This window comes from Helicoverpa armigera, chromosome 1 (genome assembly GCF_030705265.1).
Source record: "Helicoverpa armigera isolate CAAS_96S chromosome 1, ASM3070526v1, whole genome shotgun sequence".
Taxonomy (NCBI): Eukaryota; Metazoa; Arthropoda; class Insecta; order Lepidoptera; family Noctuidae; genus Helicoverpa; species Helicoverpa armigera.
This window is the reverse complement of record NC_087120.1, coordinates 13,582,737-13,594,260: the sequence shown is the minus strand read 5'-3', so window position 1 is coordinate 13,594,260 and position 11,524 is coordinate 13,582,737. Positions and strand designations below refer to the sequence as shown.

The 11,524-nt window shown below is 38.4% G+C and overlaps 2 protein-coding genes and 1 long non-coding RNA gene across 3 annotated transcripts; 1 reads left to right on the top strand and 2 right to left on the bottom strand.

Annotated features, from left to right (window-relative positions):
- Nucleotides 1–1,717: 1,717 nt before the first annotated feature.
- On the bottom strand, nucleotides 1,718–2,616 carry LOC126056946 (uncharacterized). Its single transcript, XR_010276712.1, has 2 exons — nucleotides 2,119–2,616; nucleotides 1,718–2,041 (listed from the first exon to the last, which is right to left on the bottom strand). It is a non-coding gene; the product is annotated as an uncharacterized LOC126056946 (long non-coding RNA).
- A 74-nt stretch (nucleotides 2,617–2,690) lies between these two features.
- Nucleotides 2,691–11,267, bottom strand: LOC110374236 (uncharacterized). Its single transcript, XM_049839694.2, has 11 exons — nucleotides 11,125–11,267; nucleotides 10,910–11,034; nucleotides 10,036–10,216; nucleotides 9,572–9,785; nucleotides 9,321–9,442; nucleotides 8,860–9,038; nucleotides 6,232–6,404; nucleotides 4,589–4,721; nucleotides 3,945–4,109; nucleotides 3,169–3,327; nucleotides 2,691–2,971 (listed from the first exon to the last, which is right to left on the bottom strand). The coding sequence occupies exons 2-11, from the start codon at nucleotides 11,031–11,033 to the stop codon at nucleotides 2,826–2,828; spliced, it is 1,596 nt and encodes a 531-aa protein (XP_049695651.2). The 5' UTR covers nucleotide 11,034; nucleotides 11,125–11,267; the 3' UTR covers nucleotides 2,691–2,825.
- Nucleotides 6,952–8,514, top strand: LOC110374256 (uncharacterized). The gene is made up of 2 exons (XM_021331900.3): nucleotides 6,952–7,650; nucleotides 8,040–8,514. Exons 1-2 carry the CDS (start codon nucleotides 7,400–7,402, stop codon nucleotides 8,422–8,424), a joined length of 636 nt encoding a protein of 211 aa, XP_021187575.3. The 5' UTR covers nucleotides 6,952–7,399; the 3' UTR covers nucleotides 8,425–8,514.
- Nucleotides 11,268–11,524: the final 257 nt, after the last annotated feature.

Here is an 11,524-nt window from a genome sequence, read left to right as displayed (position 1 = left end):
CATCTATACTAAGTGACCTTACCAGTGTTTTGTATTAGAATACCTATCTTTGAAACTAAGGCTACTCAGGCTACAAATGCTAACGCGCGTTAGGCGTTATAAAATGTATGTAGTTGTAAACGCGCGTTGTGCACTTGTCATCTGAAGGTAGCCTAGTGATTCTATATCAATAGTTTCAAGTATCAGTAGTCAAAAGAGGTTAAACTTAACACTCCAAAATTGCAGACAGGTTTTAGGTGTACTATAGGTACTGAAACGCGCCACATTCATTGTGTCTATGCTCCCCACTCAGAGACATTTAATGGTTACTTACTTAAGCCATTCCTTAGTGAAGGATTTATATGACATTCCGTCACTTAGGAGTAACTTAGGTAATCATTAAATGTCTCTGAGTGGACCAACATACACAAATCGTCTCTAGAACACAATGCTAGATGGTAATAAACTGGATTTGCCTTTACACTAAACCTGCATCTTGCTTCCGTAACATTTAGGCAACTTACTGCTCTATTTGCACCTACAATTAAACTTACAGTAAATAAATGCCTGCGAATGTTTTGTGGGTTCTTATCTAAACGATTGCACGCCTATTTACATTTTACTTCACAAGTCAGTCGAAACTTAGCCAGGCTAGTAAATAAAAGAGAAAATCAGAATTTCGACGGTTAATATCGATGTTAAGAATTAAATGTATGTACCTGCTTAAATAGCTGTCAAACAGTAGTGGGATCCTAAATCTGTACATACGTCTGGTTTCGGGTTACAGGAGTTGACATGGAAAGTGTGTGTAACTGCCACACTCAGAGTCAGTTAATGGTTACTTAAGTGGCTCCTTAGTATAGATTTAAAAAAGCTCACTCTCAGAGACAATTAATGATCCGTTACCATCCCTTAATGACAATTAAAGTTAAGTAAAGCAAAACCTTTACTTAACTTTCTAATGATTGATTTTGACATTTATGTTTAAGGTTATAAAAGTAAATAAAATATTTTAAAGTCTCAGGAATAGAAGTATTTTAACAATAAAGTAAAGATGAGTGATTTGCATGACTTTATTGATTGTGTAGACTATACCAGAAGGTTTAGAGTAGTGGGTCCAAATAAGAAGCCCAGGAGGAGTAACATTAGAAGTCTATAGGAATATAAAAGGGTATTTTTCTATCAATGTTCAAGCAGTCACTGGGACAAACTTGGAATTTTATGATCTAGTAGCCCGGTGGCCTGGCAGTACCCATGATAGTTTTATTTATAACAGCAGTGCAAGTAAACAAAGACTGAATACTGGTGTGTTAAAAGGGATAATTTTAGGGGACAGCGGGTATGCAGTTAGCAATGTGCTACTGACACCGTTTTTATCTACAAATTCAACTGCACAAGAAAACTACAACAGCCAAATAAAATATAATGTGGAATACTGTGGAAAGATGCTTTAGCATTTGGAAAAGAAGGTTTCCTTGTCTCCAACTTGGCATGGGCATTAAGATGGATACAGTTGTGGCTGTTATATGTGCTTGTGCGACACTGCATAATATTTCTTTACAGGTTGATGATTTGGTTCCAAAGAACTGGGAATCTCCGCATATTGAGAATGATGATGTTGTCCTGATGAGTGAAAGGCGTGAAAGCACAACCAACAGCAATGGATTTTTGGTGCGACAACCTATAGTTGATAGATTTTTCTCATAATATAATTTTTAATAAATAAAAATCCATAAAATAAGAAGAATACTTTTTTAATTGTTGAACAAGAGGCCAATTATGTAGTACAAAGTTTATTTGACTTCCTCGTTGATCTAGTGGTCGCAAGCGCGGCTGCTGTGGGTTTTCTTAAACTTTCACAAAGCAGCCCGTAGTCTGGAAGTTGGTGATTGATTCCTGATTGAACTCCTGTATTATACTATCCCATGCTGCTTGTTTCTGGGCGACTGACTATTTAAGATGCCACGATTGGTCTCTTTTTAACTAATTGTGCTAACAAAGCTTTTTCGTCCGCCGTGAAATTAGCCTCACGTTTGCGTGGGGCTCTTGTTCCTGAAGACTCCTAAAATGAAACAAGCACACGTTAAATTCTTCAAATACATATGTGCAGCTACTAATGTACATAGAAACGAAACTTACCATGATAATATGTTAAGATAAAGCTATTTATTTCAGAGCTTATCACACTTTTCTTTCCTGATGGTTAACGGAACAAGAATTTTAAACGTAACCTTGACACTGACAGTACAATATTGACAGTGATACCAGAAAAAAGTTTCCATGTACTTTATATCATTTACATGAAAATAGGTGTTTTTACGTAAAAACGATGCCGAAATTAACAAATTCTTATTTCTATTGTTGATATACAAGGTTTTAATGTATTTAAATAACAGTTTTTGCTACTTAATAATTTCACATTTTAAGGTGCGGCTACACCTTTCGTTTATCGATAAGCATTATCAAAGACAATTTGACGATACTCTGCACTACGGATACTTAAAGCTGTCATTAACTAATGAAAACTTAAATTTCGTCTCTGGGATGTATCGTTCATTAACAGATTTAATGATAATTAGTTAAGGACTCGTTAGGACTAATTTAAGTATCCATTATGAGTGTGGCAGTAAGTATTAATTTTTATATCTATCGGGAAATACTTTCTTTACCACAGAATACCAAGGAATAAGAAGTCATAACATCAGGTAAATATGTATTAAAAATAAAATTATAGGTATTCTTTAAAAACAAATTAAAAAAATTGAATAAATATTACTACCGTACGTAGGTATATCCAAATAGTTGCCAATAGATACAGCTGTTACGTTGAGAGCGGTGCCTTAGTTTCAACTTTTATAAACGCTTAAACAGAATTTGATTTCCAATAACTGCATGACGTCTGCAAACTGTTCCGTGAGAGATTCTACAGCATCTTTCCAATAAGATACTCTGTCTTCATCATCTTGTATTTGAATTTTGATCTGTTTTAAATCTGAAAAAATAGATTTTTTTAAGAGACATGTTTCCCACAGTAGGTATTCCTTAAGCAAACAAAGTTAAAAAAAAGTTGTTATAATGTATGGGCCAACAGTAAGTAGATTTGTAGGTAGCTACAATACCTACTTTCCTAGTTGCTAACACATCAAAATATTCTAACAATTTTTTTTTTGTTTAAAAATAGGTACTAACCTTTGCAAACGCCATACGAAATCAGCTTCAATAGTCTAGTGAGATCACCTTTATCTTCAACTGTGCCGACATAGAAGAGGCGGACCAGGTTAGGCATTAACTGTAAGATATGGTGTAACGGGAAATTTGCAAATCTCCACTGGTGAATGCTCAACGTAACTGCAATATGAAGCGTAAAGATAACTGGTGAGTAATGTACAAATGACTTCCTACTTTTCGCAATAGCCTAAAATGCTACTGCTACTGAGGTACTCTGGAACTGCCATAGTTCGACGAATGTCCTCAGTCCTCGCAAAAATAAATATACCTACGGGGTGTCATAAATGCTCATGATTGCCTCAGTGTTTCTGAGGAAATACACTTATTAAGCCGAGGATTCCACCTGTTGCACTTTTGACACAGGTCATCAGACAAGATACCTATCTCTGGGAACCATACATGAACCCTTCTGTAATGCCCAATGTGCCCCAACAGCTGCCCACAATACTTACGTGCTGCCACTGACCATGCCGTGAACGTGGTGAATCCCTGGGCCACTAAAATATAAGTCGGTTTACCATAGACTTGCAAAGAAGATGACCTCACTCCGCCCTCCAATAGGTAAAAGCATTCATTTGAACATCTTTAGCAGTCTTTACTTTTAATTAAATGCCAGACAAAAAGTCTCATCAAAAAGGTAACGGTTTGTCCGGATAACTGGGTTTTGGCCTGATCATCCATTGAAAGCTGACCCCTACGAACGTGGAAGTTGGGAAAAGACTAGGCAGATGACTTACTTAAGGTATTAGCGTAGCGGTATGCTAAATGCCGGATGAAGCAGCTAACGTCCGAATCCTGTCGCTGCTGCATTTTCAAGTCGATGCCGTATTGCAAATGCACTTCGCGTAAGGGTATGCTTGGTGTTAGAAAACGTCTCACATTATCGTAGTCTCGGATACGAACTGTTTTTTAAAAACAAAAGATATAGGTAGCTAATACTAGCTTCTGCCAGCGGTTTCACCCGCATCCCGTGGGAACTACTTCCCGTACCGGGATAAAAAGTAGCCTATAGCCTTCCTCGATAAATGGGCCATCTAACACTGAAAAAAATTTTCAAATCGGACCTGTAGTTCCTGAGATTAGCGCGTTCAAACAAACAAACTCTTCAGCTTTATAATATTAGTATAGATTATATCGTAAAAATTACATATTATAAATCAACTAGCGGTCGCCCGCGACTTGTCCGCATACCTACAATATTTTTTTTTTATCGTAAGCTGGCTAACTGTCAAATTTGAAGACCCTAACTTCTAAATTAGGACTTCCATGCGAACTATCAAGCCCCGTTTAACCCTGAGATTATCGGGACGGACGGACAGACATGACGAAACTGTTAGTGTTCCTAGTTGACTACGGAACCTTAAAAAAATACGATACTTACAGAATGCAAAAAGCAGGTAGATATCGGGACAGGCAATAGCCACCCGTCGCCAGGCGGTGTCAGGTATATCGTAACCTCCCACTCCAAGAGAGCCATCTGTGCGACCAGGTATCTGGTCTTCTCTGCATATTAACTGAACAAAACACCAGATCTTGGGCACACATTACTCTAAGAGCTCTGCCTCACTAGGACGCCATGGCGACGTCGCCAGCGGCTCAGGTCTGGCTACATTTGGCATCCAAAAGTCGCCAAGTCGAGTGGCGTCTCGACAGTCAATTGTTTACGTCGGCACTGAAGAAATCGCACACTCAGTAGCGGCCTAAGGGGGGGGGGGGCGGAGGGGGCGGTCCGCCCCGGGTGCCACATCTCGGGGGGTGCCATCTCGGTCGGCACATATCTACTCGACCAGGATGGCGCGGGCAGAAGGGACAAGTCACTAAGGGTGCCATTCTAATCTGCGAAGCCTAGATTCACTACCATTTACTGCGCGATATTCAAATTTTAAACAAAACTACAACAGTGCATGTGTGAGACATCGAGGCGGTCACCCCTCTCAGTTCGACTGTCACCCTTCTCTTGTATTTTTGCTTTTATCTGATTAATTCCTCAAAGTTAGAAAAAAAAAAGGTTTTCTCTTCATTTCTAATTTGTTCTACGCTTACGTTTTGAGTCCTCAATCTAGCAAAAAGAAAGCACCGAAGCAGCAAAAAAAACTGACGCCCGCTTAAGTCACGGTTTCTTTTAATTTGTGCTTAATTCTGAGTTAGAGTCCTAAAAAAAAAACAATAAAAAAATATATTTTACAGTGGATATTTCTAAGCTATTTAGGTGCTATTTGTAAGAGGAGGTGGAGGACTTTGGTGTCCCAAATCTCAATAAATTTTGAACTCGCTCGCAGCTGCTTCAATTTTTTTTTACTTTAACTTGTCTGAGTGTTCCAAAACTCAAAAATTTCGCGCTCGCTGCGCTCGCGCCTTACACTTGACAGTAACTTTCTCTAGTCTCTTTACAGATCTTCTTGCGTCACAAGTATAAAAACTTACGCGCCCTTCTTCATTTTACAGTGCTTTTTTCAAACTTTTTTTGGGAACTTTTGTGTTTAAAAACTCAAAAATCCGCTCGCTTCGCTCGCGGTTTTCTCATCATTTCTATTTTGTTCTACGCTTACGTTCCCGTGTACATTTGAGTGGCAACCGTGGCAACGTCGCCAAACTGCCAGAGTAGCCAGAAGCCACGTAGGGAACTGTAGCTTGTGGCCAAACCGTCGCCAACTGAGTTAGGTTCCATACATTTCAATACTAACTGCTTGGATACGTAGCCGGCGACGTCGCCATTGGCGTCCTAATGAGGCAGGGCTCTAAATACCTACTAATTTCTACTATGCAAGTAAGTTGCATGACTTGTATGCAAGTTATAGGTAGGTACTTATGATATATGGTTTGAACTTGTAAGTGACCTCCGCTACTCGCGAAGTTCCCAAATCAATATGCAAAGGTAATATCGCAATATAAATTGTGCTATTTTGTTAATGAACTTAATGGCAGGTTCAACTTGACGTTAACTACCTACTCGTTCTAACCGAGTACAAAAAAGGAAGAGTGTGTGAGAAGAAATTTTAATGTGCTTACTAGGCAAACCCTCACCTGTAATCGAAAATGAGGCCTCTTTATCACTGGTAACAAATACAACAGCGCCTCTCCCGTTCCATCGGCGATATGAGCATACTCCAGTGCAAGATATCGAAGGTTCCGTAACTCTCCGAGACTTCGAAGGAAAGTGTATCTGCTATTCGGTCTGGGTATGTATTGACCGCTGCCTAAAATGTTGTTTTATTTTGTCATTATATACTTATATAGTTAAGGCCATGGCACACATGCAACAGCACTCCATGGCTCCAACCCGTTTGACTTAAATCCGATCTCAAGTAAAACCAGCGAGCTTACAGCTACCTAACAACAGCTGCGCAGTGCCGTGCTGTTTCAGTGTGTTGTGACCTTAAGTCGACCATTTAATTTTAGTAATAAGATAAATGTGTAAGTATGCCTGTATCTGGGTACATATTATGTTTGTTACTCTTTCGCATCGCAGGTGCTAAGTAGCCATAATTTTTGATGGTTTTTCACTGTTTTTTTATTTAATAAGTTAACTGTCGGATCAAAAGGTAAAGCCGACCTTTATGCTACCCGGATGGTTTCTTCAGTTATAATTATGTAATTATATGAATTCTTGATGGTAATTCTAGTTCGGAAGAAAGTCGACGCTCAGCAATATGCGATAGAAAGCATACAAAAGAGACTTGTTGGATTCTTGAAAACTTTTTATGTAAAAAAATATGTTGGTGTCTATGCAAAGAAAAAGTTTTTTTTTGGAATAGCCTTCAAAATTATTTATTTACATTTTATACAAAATTAACCTTAAGTAAAATATAAAAATAGGAAACTTATAAAGTTCCACTTAAATATTGTGAAAATAAAGCTACCAGCATGTTCAATTGTGCACCGTTATTTCTCTTGTGTCCGAGTATCAAACTGTTCTGTTTTTTGATTCCATGTTTAGCATTATTGGCTATGATGGGAATTTACATCGGCGGATTGCTTTCATACTTTTCAGGCGTAGCGTACATTAAGCTCAATACGATTGTAAACAACACGTCAATCTGAATATGAGGACAATAATTTATTGATATGAAGACGCATTGGTTTATTTACCACATATTTATCTCAATGACAATCATAGAGTAGTCGCCAAGACAACGGTCATTTGACAGAACATGTGCGTTGCCGTGGTGACAAACAGACGTAAAACTTAGAAATGGCAACAGACGAAGAAAAATCGAAAATAATCAAACTCCTGCAAGATATAACTGTGCCTGAAGTAAAGTTAACGGAACGATGTTTTGACCTAGTGAAGGTATTTCAGCAGAGGTTCGGTGGAGAGGTCGAAGCAGAAAGTCGCCAAGAGGAAGTACAACAAGACTTAAGTGAAAATCCTTACAGGGTTGACAAACGATTACTAGAGGAAAACGAAAGGAAATTGCGAGAATTATTAATTGCAAGTCATCGGTTTGTATGCTTCTATTATGTAGGTATTTATTTTGCTACAAATGTTGAACTTTTTCAGGGCGATATTGCATAACTATTACATTATATTCTATTATATTATATTATCTATATCTATATATATAAAAATGAAACCCGCTTTCCGTTGTCGCGACATAACATGAAAACGGCTTGACCGATTTGGCTGATAATTAGAGAGGAAGTAACTTACCCCCGGGAGAAGGTTTTAGGATAGTTTTTGTCACCATCCGGCTACGGGACGCGGGTGAAACCGGGCAAAAGCTAGTAATTAATACATATTATGTAGGAGTATAGGCACATATCTACATAAGAAGCCCTTCTGTGTCAATTTGTTTCAAACGGCTGATTCGTCGTTTTTATTTTAATTGCAGGGCCAAAAAGCTCAATTCCAGGAATGTAATAGTAACTGGTGCAGATCCTAAAAGACCTTGGCGAACAAATTCTAGTAAAGAGAAGCTGCTTCGTGTGGACCTAGAGCTGAAGCGACATCAGGAGAAATCCACCGAGATGATTGTTCCCTTAGCTGACGATGATATGCAAGATCTTGTTAAGGAGTGCCGGGAGGAATGGCGAGTGGCACCAGCCGTGGGGCCCAGCCGGCTTCGGGATACTGTCGACGCGGCCAAGAAGAACTTGCCTCATTTCCAGTACAAGAAGATCCACAACACCACAGCCACCTCCATTATGCCGCAAGCGCATGCATTCCATGCCAAGCCAGCGCCTGCCACGCCCAAAGAAGCTGCTACCACGGAATGATAAGTTTTACGTAATGATTTTGAATGGTAAGTTTTCGTATATAATTTATGTGTATTTTGATTCTAATAAATTTTGTTGATCAAGCGTTAAGGGTGTTTCTTTTCATCTGTGCTAGGTATATTGGTAGGTAGGGTACATCCCACTATCCTACTTCCTACCAATATTATAAATGTGAAAGTTTTTGAGAATGTACGTTTGTTATTCTAACACGCAAAAACGCAAAAATATCATCACACCATGCGAGCGAAGCCACGGGCAGAAGCTAGTAGTCTTTGAGTGATATACAGTTCTAAACTACCGAGGTGTGTAGTGTAGTGTAGCTATGTATTTTAAAACTAGCTGTTTTCACCTGGGTCCTAAAAGGAAAAAAGGCTTTTGACCCTACTTTCCTTTTTCTCTTAAAAAAAACTATTACAAAATTAAAATGATACTAACCAGTGATGTATTTGTAGTTGACGAGGATAGGGTTCTCGTTAGGCAATACAAATCTCCACAAGAACAAGTATTTTAGACTATGTGCATTAAAGCAAGCCAAGTGATTTATCAGGTTAACACCCTCGAGCCTACTGCAGCACATATTCTCAAAAGACACTAATTGAAGGCGATCCTGAAAGCTGTGTTATAAAAAAAATATATTACATCCTTGATTTCCATCTTACAATTAATTCGAGTAGATGACATACCTAATGGGCATATTTTAGATCGATGGGTCATCGGCCCATACAATGCTATATGCTGCTAATGCCATCTGACAGTGAAGAATGAACAGAACTTCTCGACTAAAACTACCTCGAACTAAAATATTATATTTGTGCTTGATCTTAAACAATGCTGTATTTACTTATTTCCATTTTTCTAAAGTAATTAGTAGGTAGGTGCCAACTACCAAATGTTACCTTATTACATTGCACAGGAGTCGGAAAAATGCTTCTCTTCTGAAATAATCAAGTTTATCAAGCTTGATGATGCCATCGGAAACTATTAGTCGATCCATTTGAGCACGTTCCAATACCATTTTCTGTAACACAAGTATAATAAGAATAGGATACAATAAAGAATAGGATACACAGTAGTCGCGTAATGCGACAACTAGAGGTAGAACAGGGGTGAAAACAGCAAAACTCAAGTAACCAAATAAACTTCAGACCTTCAAAGTGAGTTCTATGGAATTCTGCAGTTCTTTCCTGTAGAGGTTAGACTGGACTTTGAGAGCTATATTAGCTCTATACAAGTAGTTCCCGAGAGTCGTGGGCATCTTGAGGTTGGGGTACTGGTAGGTGAACAACACCTTCCCGCAGTGCTGGTCGCCAGTGAAGTAACGCGATACATCACTGATCTCCTGGTATTCAGGCGCTTTAGCCCTGTGTTCGTAAAAATTATATCATAAAGTTCAAGTAGGTTTTTGATAGAATTTTGCTATAGAGACTATTAAGTTTGTGTTAAATAAACGTTAGGTACCTATGTTAATAACAAATCCTAAGTACCTATATTTACCTAATTTACCTAGGCTGACAAACGTACATTAGGTACTTAGCACTTTAGTGAACGGAAAATCAAACCAAGGAAAATTGTATTCCTTTTGATTACTAATCCATAGGACAGTTTACTTACAGTAGTACGTCATCATCAGCCAAAATACCGTCTGATCGTTCCACGTGATATAACCAAATAAAGGGGTTTGTAGTCCAGTCACCGAGACCGAGCAGACCCGGGCTGGGCCGATACTTTCGGGGATGAACCATCCATTTCACACTCTCTAAGTGCCCAATAATTTTCATACACTTGCATTCCTCTGAATAAGTTAAAAAGTTATGTATTTTATTTGTAAGAATACTAAGAAAGAAATCAGGCTACGGAAGGGTGTATCAATCACCAACTTTCAGACTCCGGGCAGCTTTGTGAAGGTTTTTATAAGCCACAGAGCGATTCCCCTTGCACAGCAGTCGCGCTACCGAACACTGGAAGACAACCTATTCATACCTTTAAATCAGTCTTTAAAGTATGATTAAAAATCTTAGTATAAACCAATTAATTAATACTCCTTCTCCAGGTACTAATCGTGAGTAAACAGTGAGACTATCTTGAACCAACGTCTCAAGTTTGAGTGCGTGGGTTCGATTCCAGGTCAGGCAAGTACCAATGCAACTTTTCTAAGTTCGTATGTACATACTTTCTAAGTATCTATATATCTTGGACACCAATGTCTGTGTTTTGGATTGCATGTTAAAATGTACGTCCCGGCTGCCATTGAACTGATTGAACACCCTTGGCAGTCGTTACGGGTAGTCAGAAGCCAGTCTAACCAGTAGTAACCAAGGGGTATTGGGTTGGGTAACTGGGATGAGGAGGTAAGATAGGCAGTCGCACCTTGTAAAGCACTGGCACTCAGCCGCATCCGATCTGGAAGCCGACCCCAACATTCTTCGGAAAAGGCTCGGGAGATGATGATTTTCCATTTGTACATAAAGCTGTAGAACACAATTACCTTCAGTGTTTGTATTAATGATTTTAACAGTAGGTTTCGACGGCTTTATTTCAAGCTTCGTAAATATGCTCGGCCGTCTATATTGCACCAAGGAATCCATCTCATCACTCTCTTCCATGCTCATGCTGAAGGAGAATCCAATATTAGTAAATATATAACTAGCTATATTACTCACTCACTTCATTAGTGCTATATAGAGATAACTGAATATTTACATTAAAACTATTGGAAGAAAATACGTAGATAAAATCAATTATGAAAAAATTAAATAAATAAGTTATCAAACAGTAAACATTACACTTTTCGTAAACAAATAATGTCACGTCATTTTTAGAATTTTAATGTGTTTTTTTTCATGTTTTTTTAAAGGCATGGTTACGAATAATATTATGTCGATTAATAAATAGGTAAGTAGATACTCTATTATAATTCAAATTGTGCTTTATCGAAGGAGGCCTTAGTTCATACAAACGGTTATAAAATTATTTCAATTTATAGGTAACGAAAACCTTTTTTATAGTTAACTGTAGCTTCCGCCCGCGATTTCACTAGCGTCCCGAGATGCCTGCTAACCGTAGGTAGCCATAGCCCTAGTATAAGTAGGTGGTGACAAAA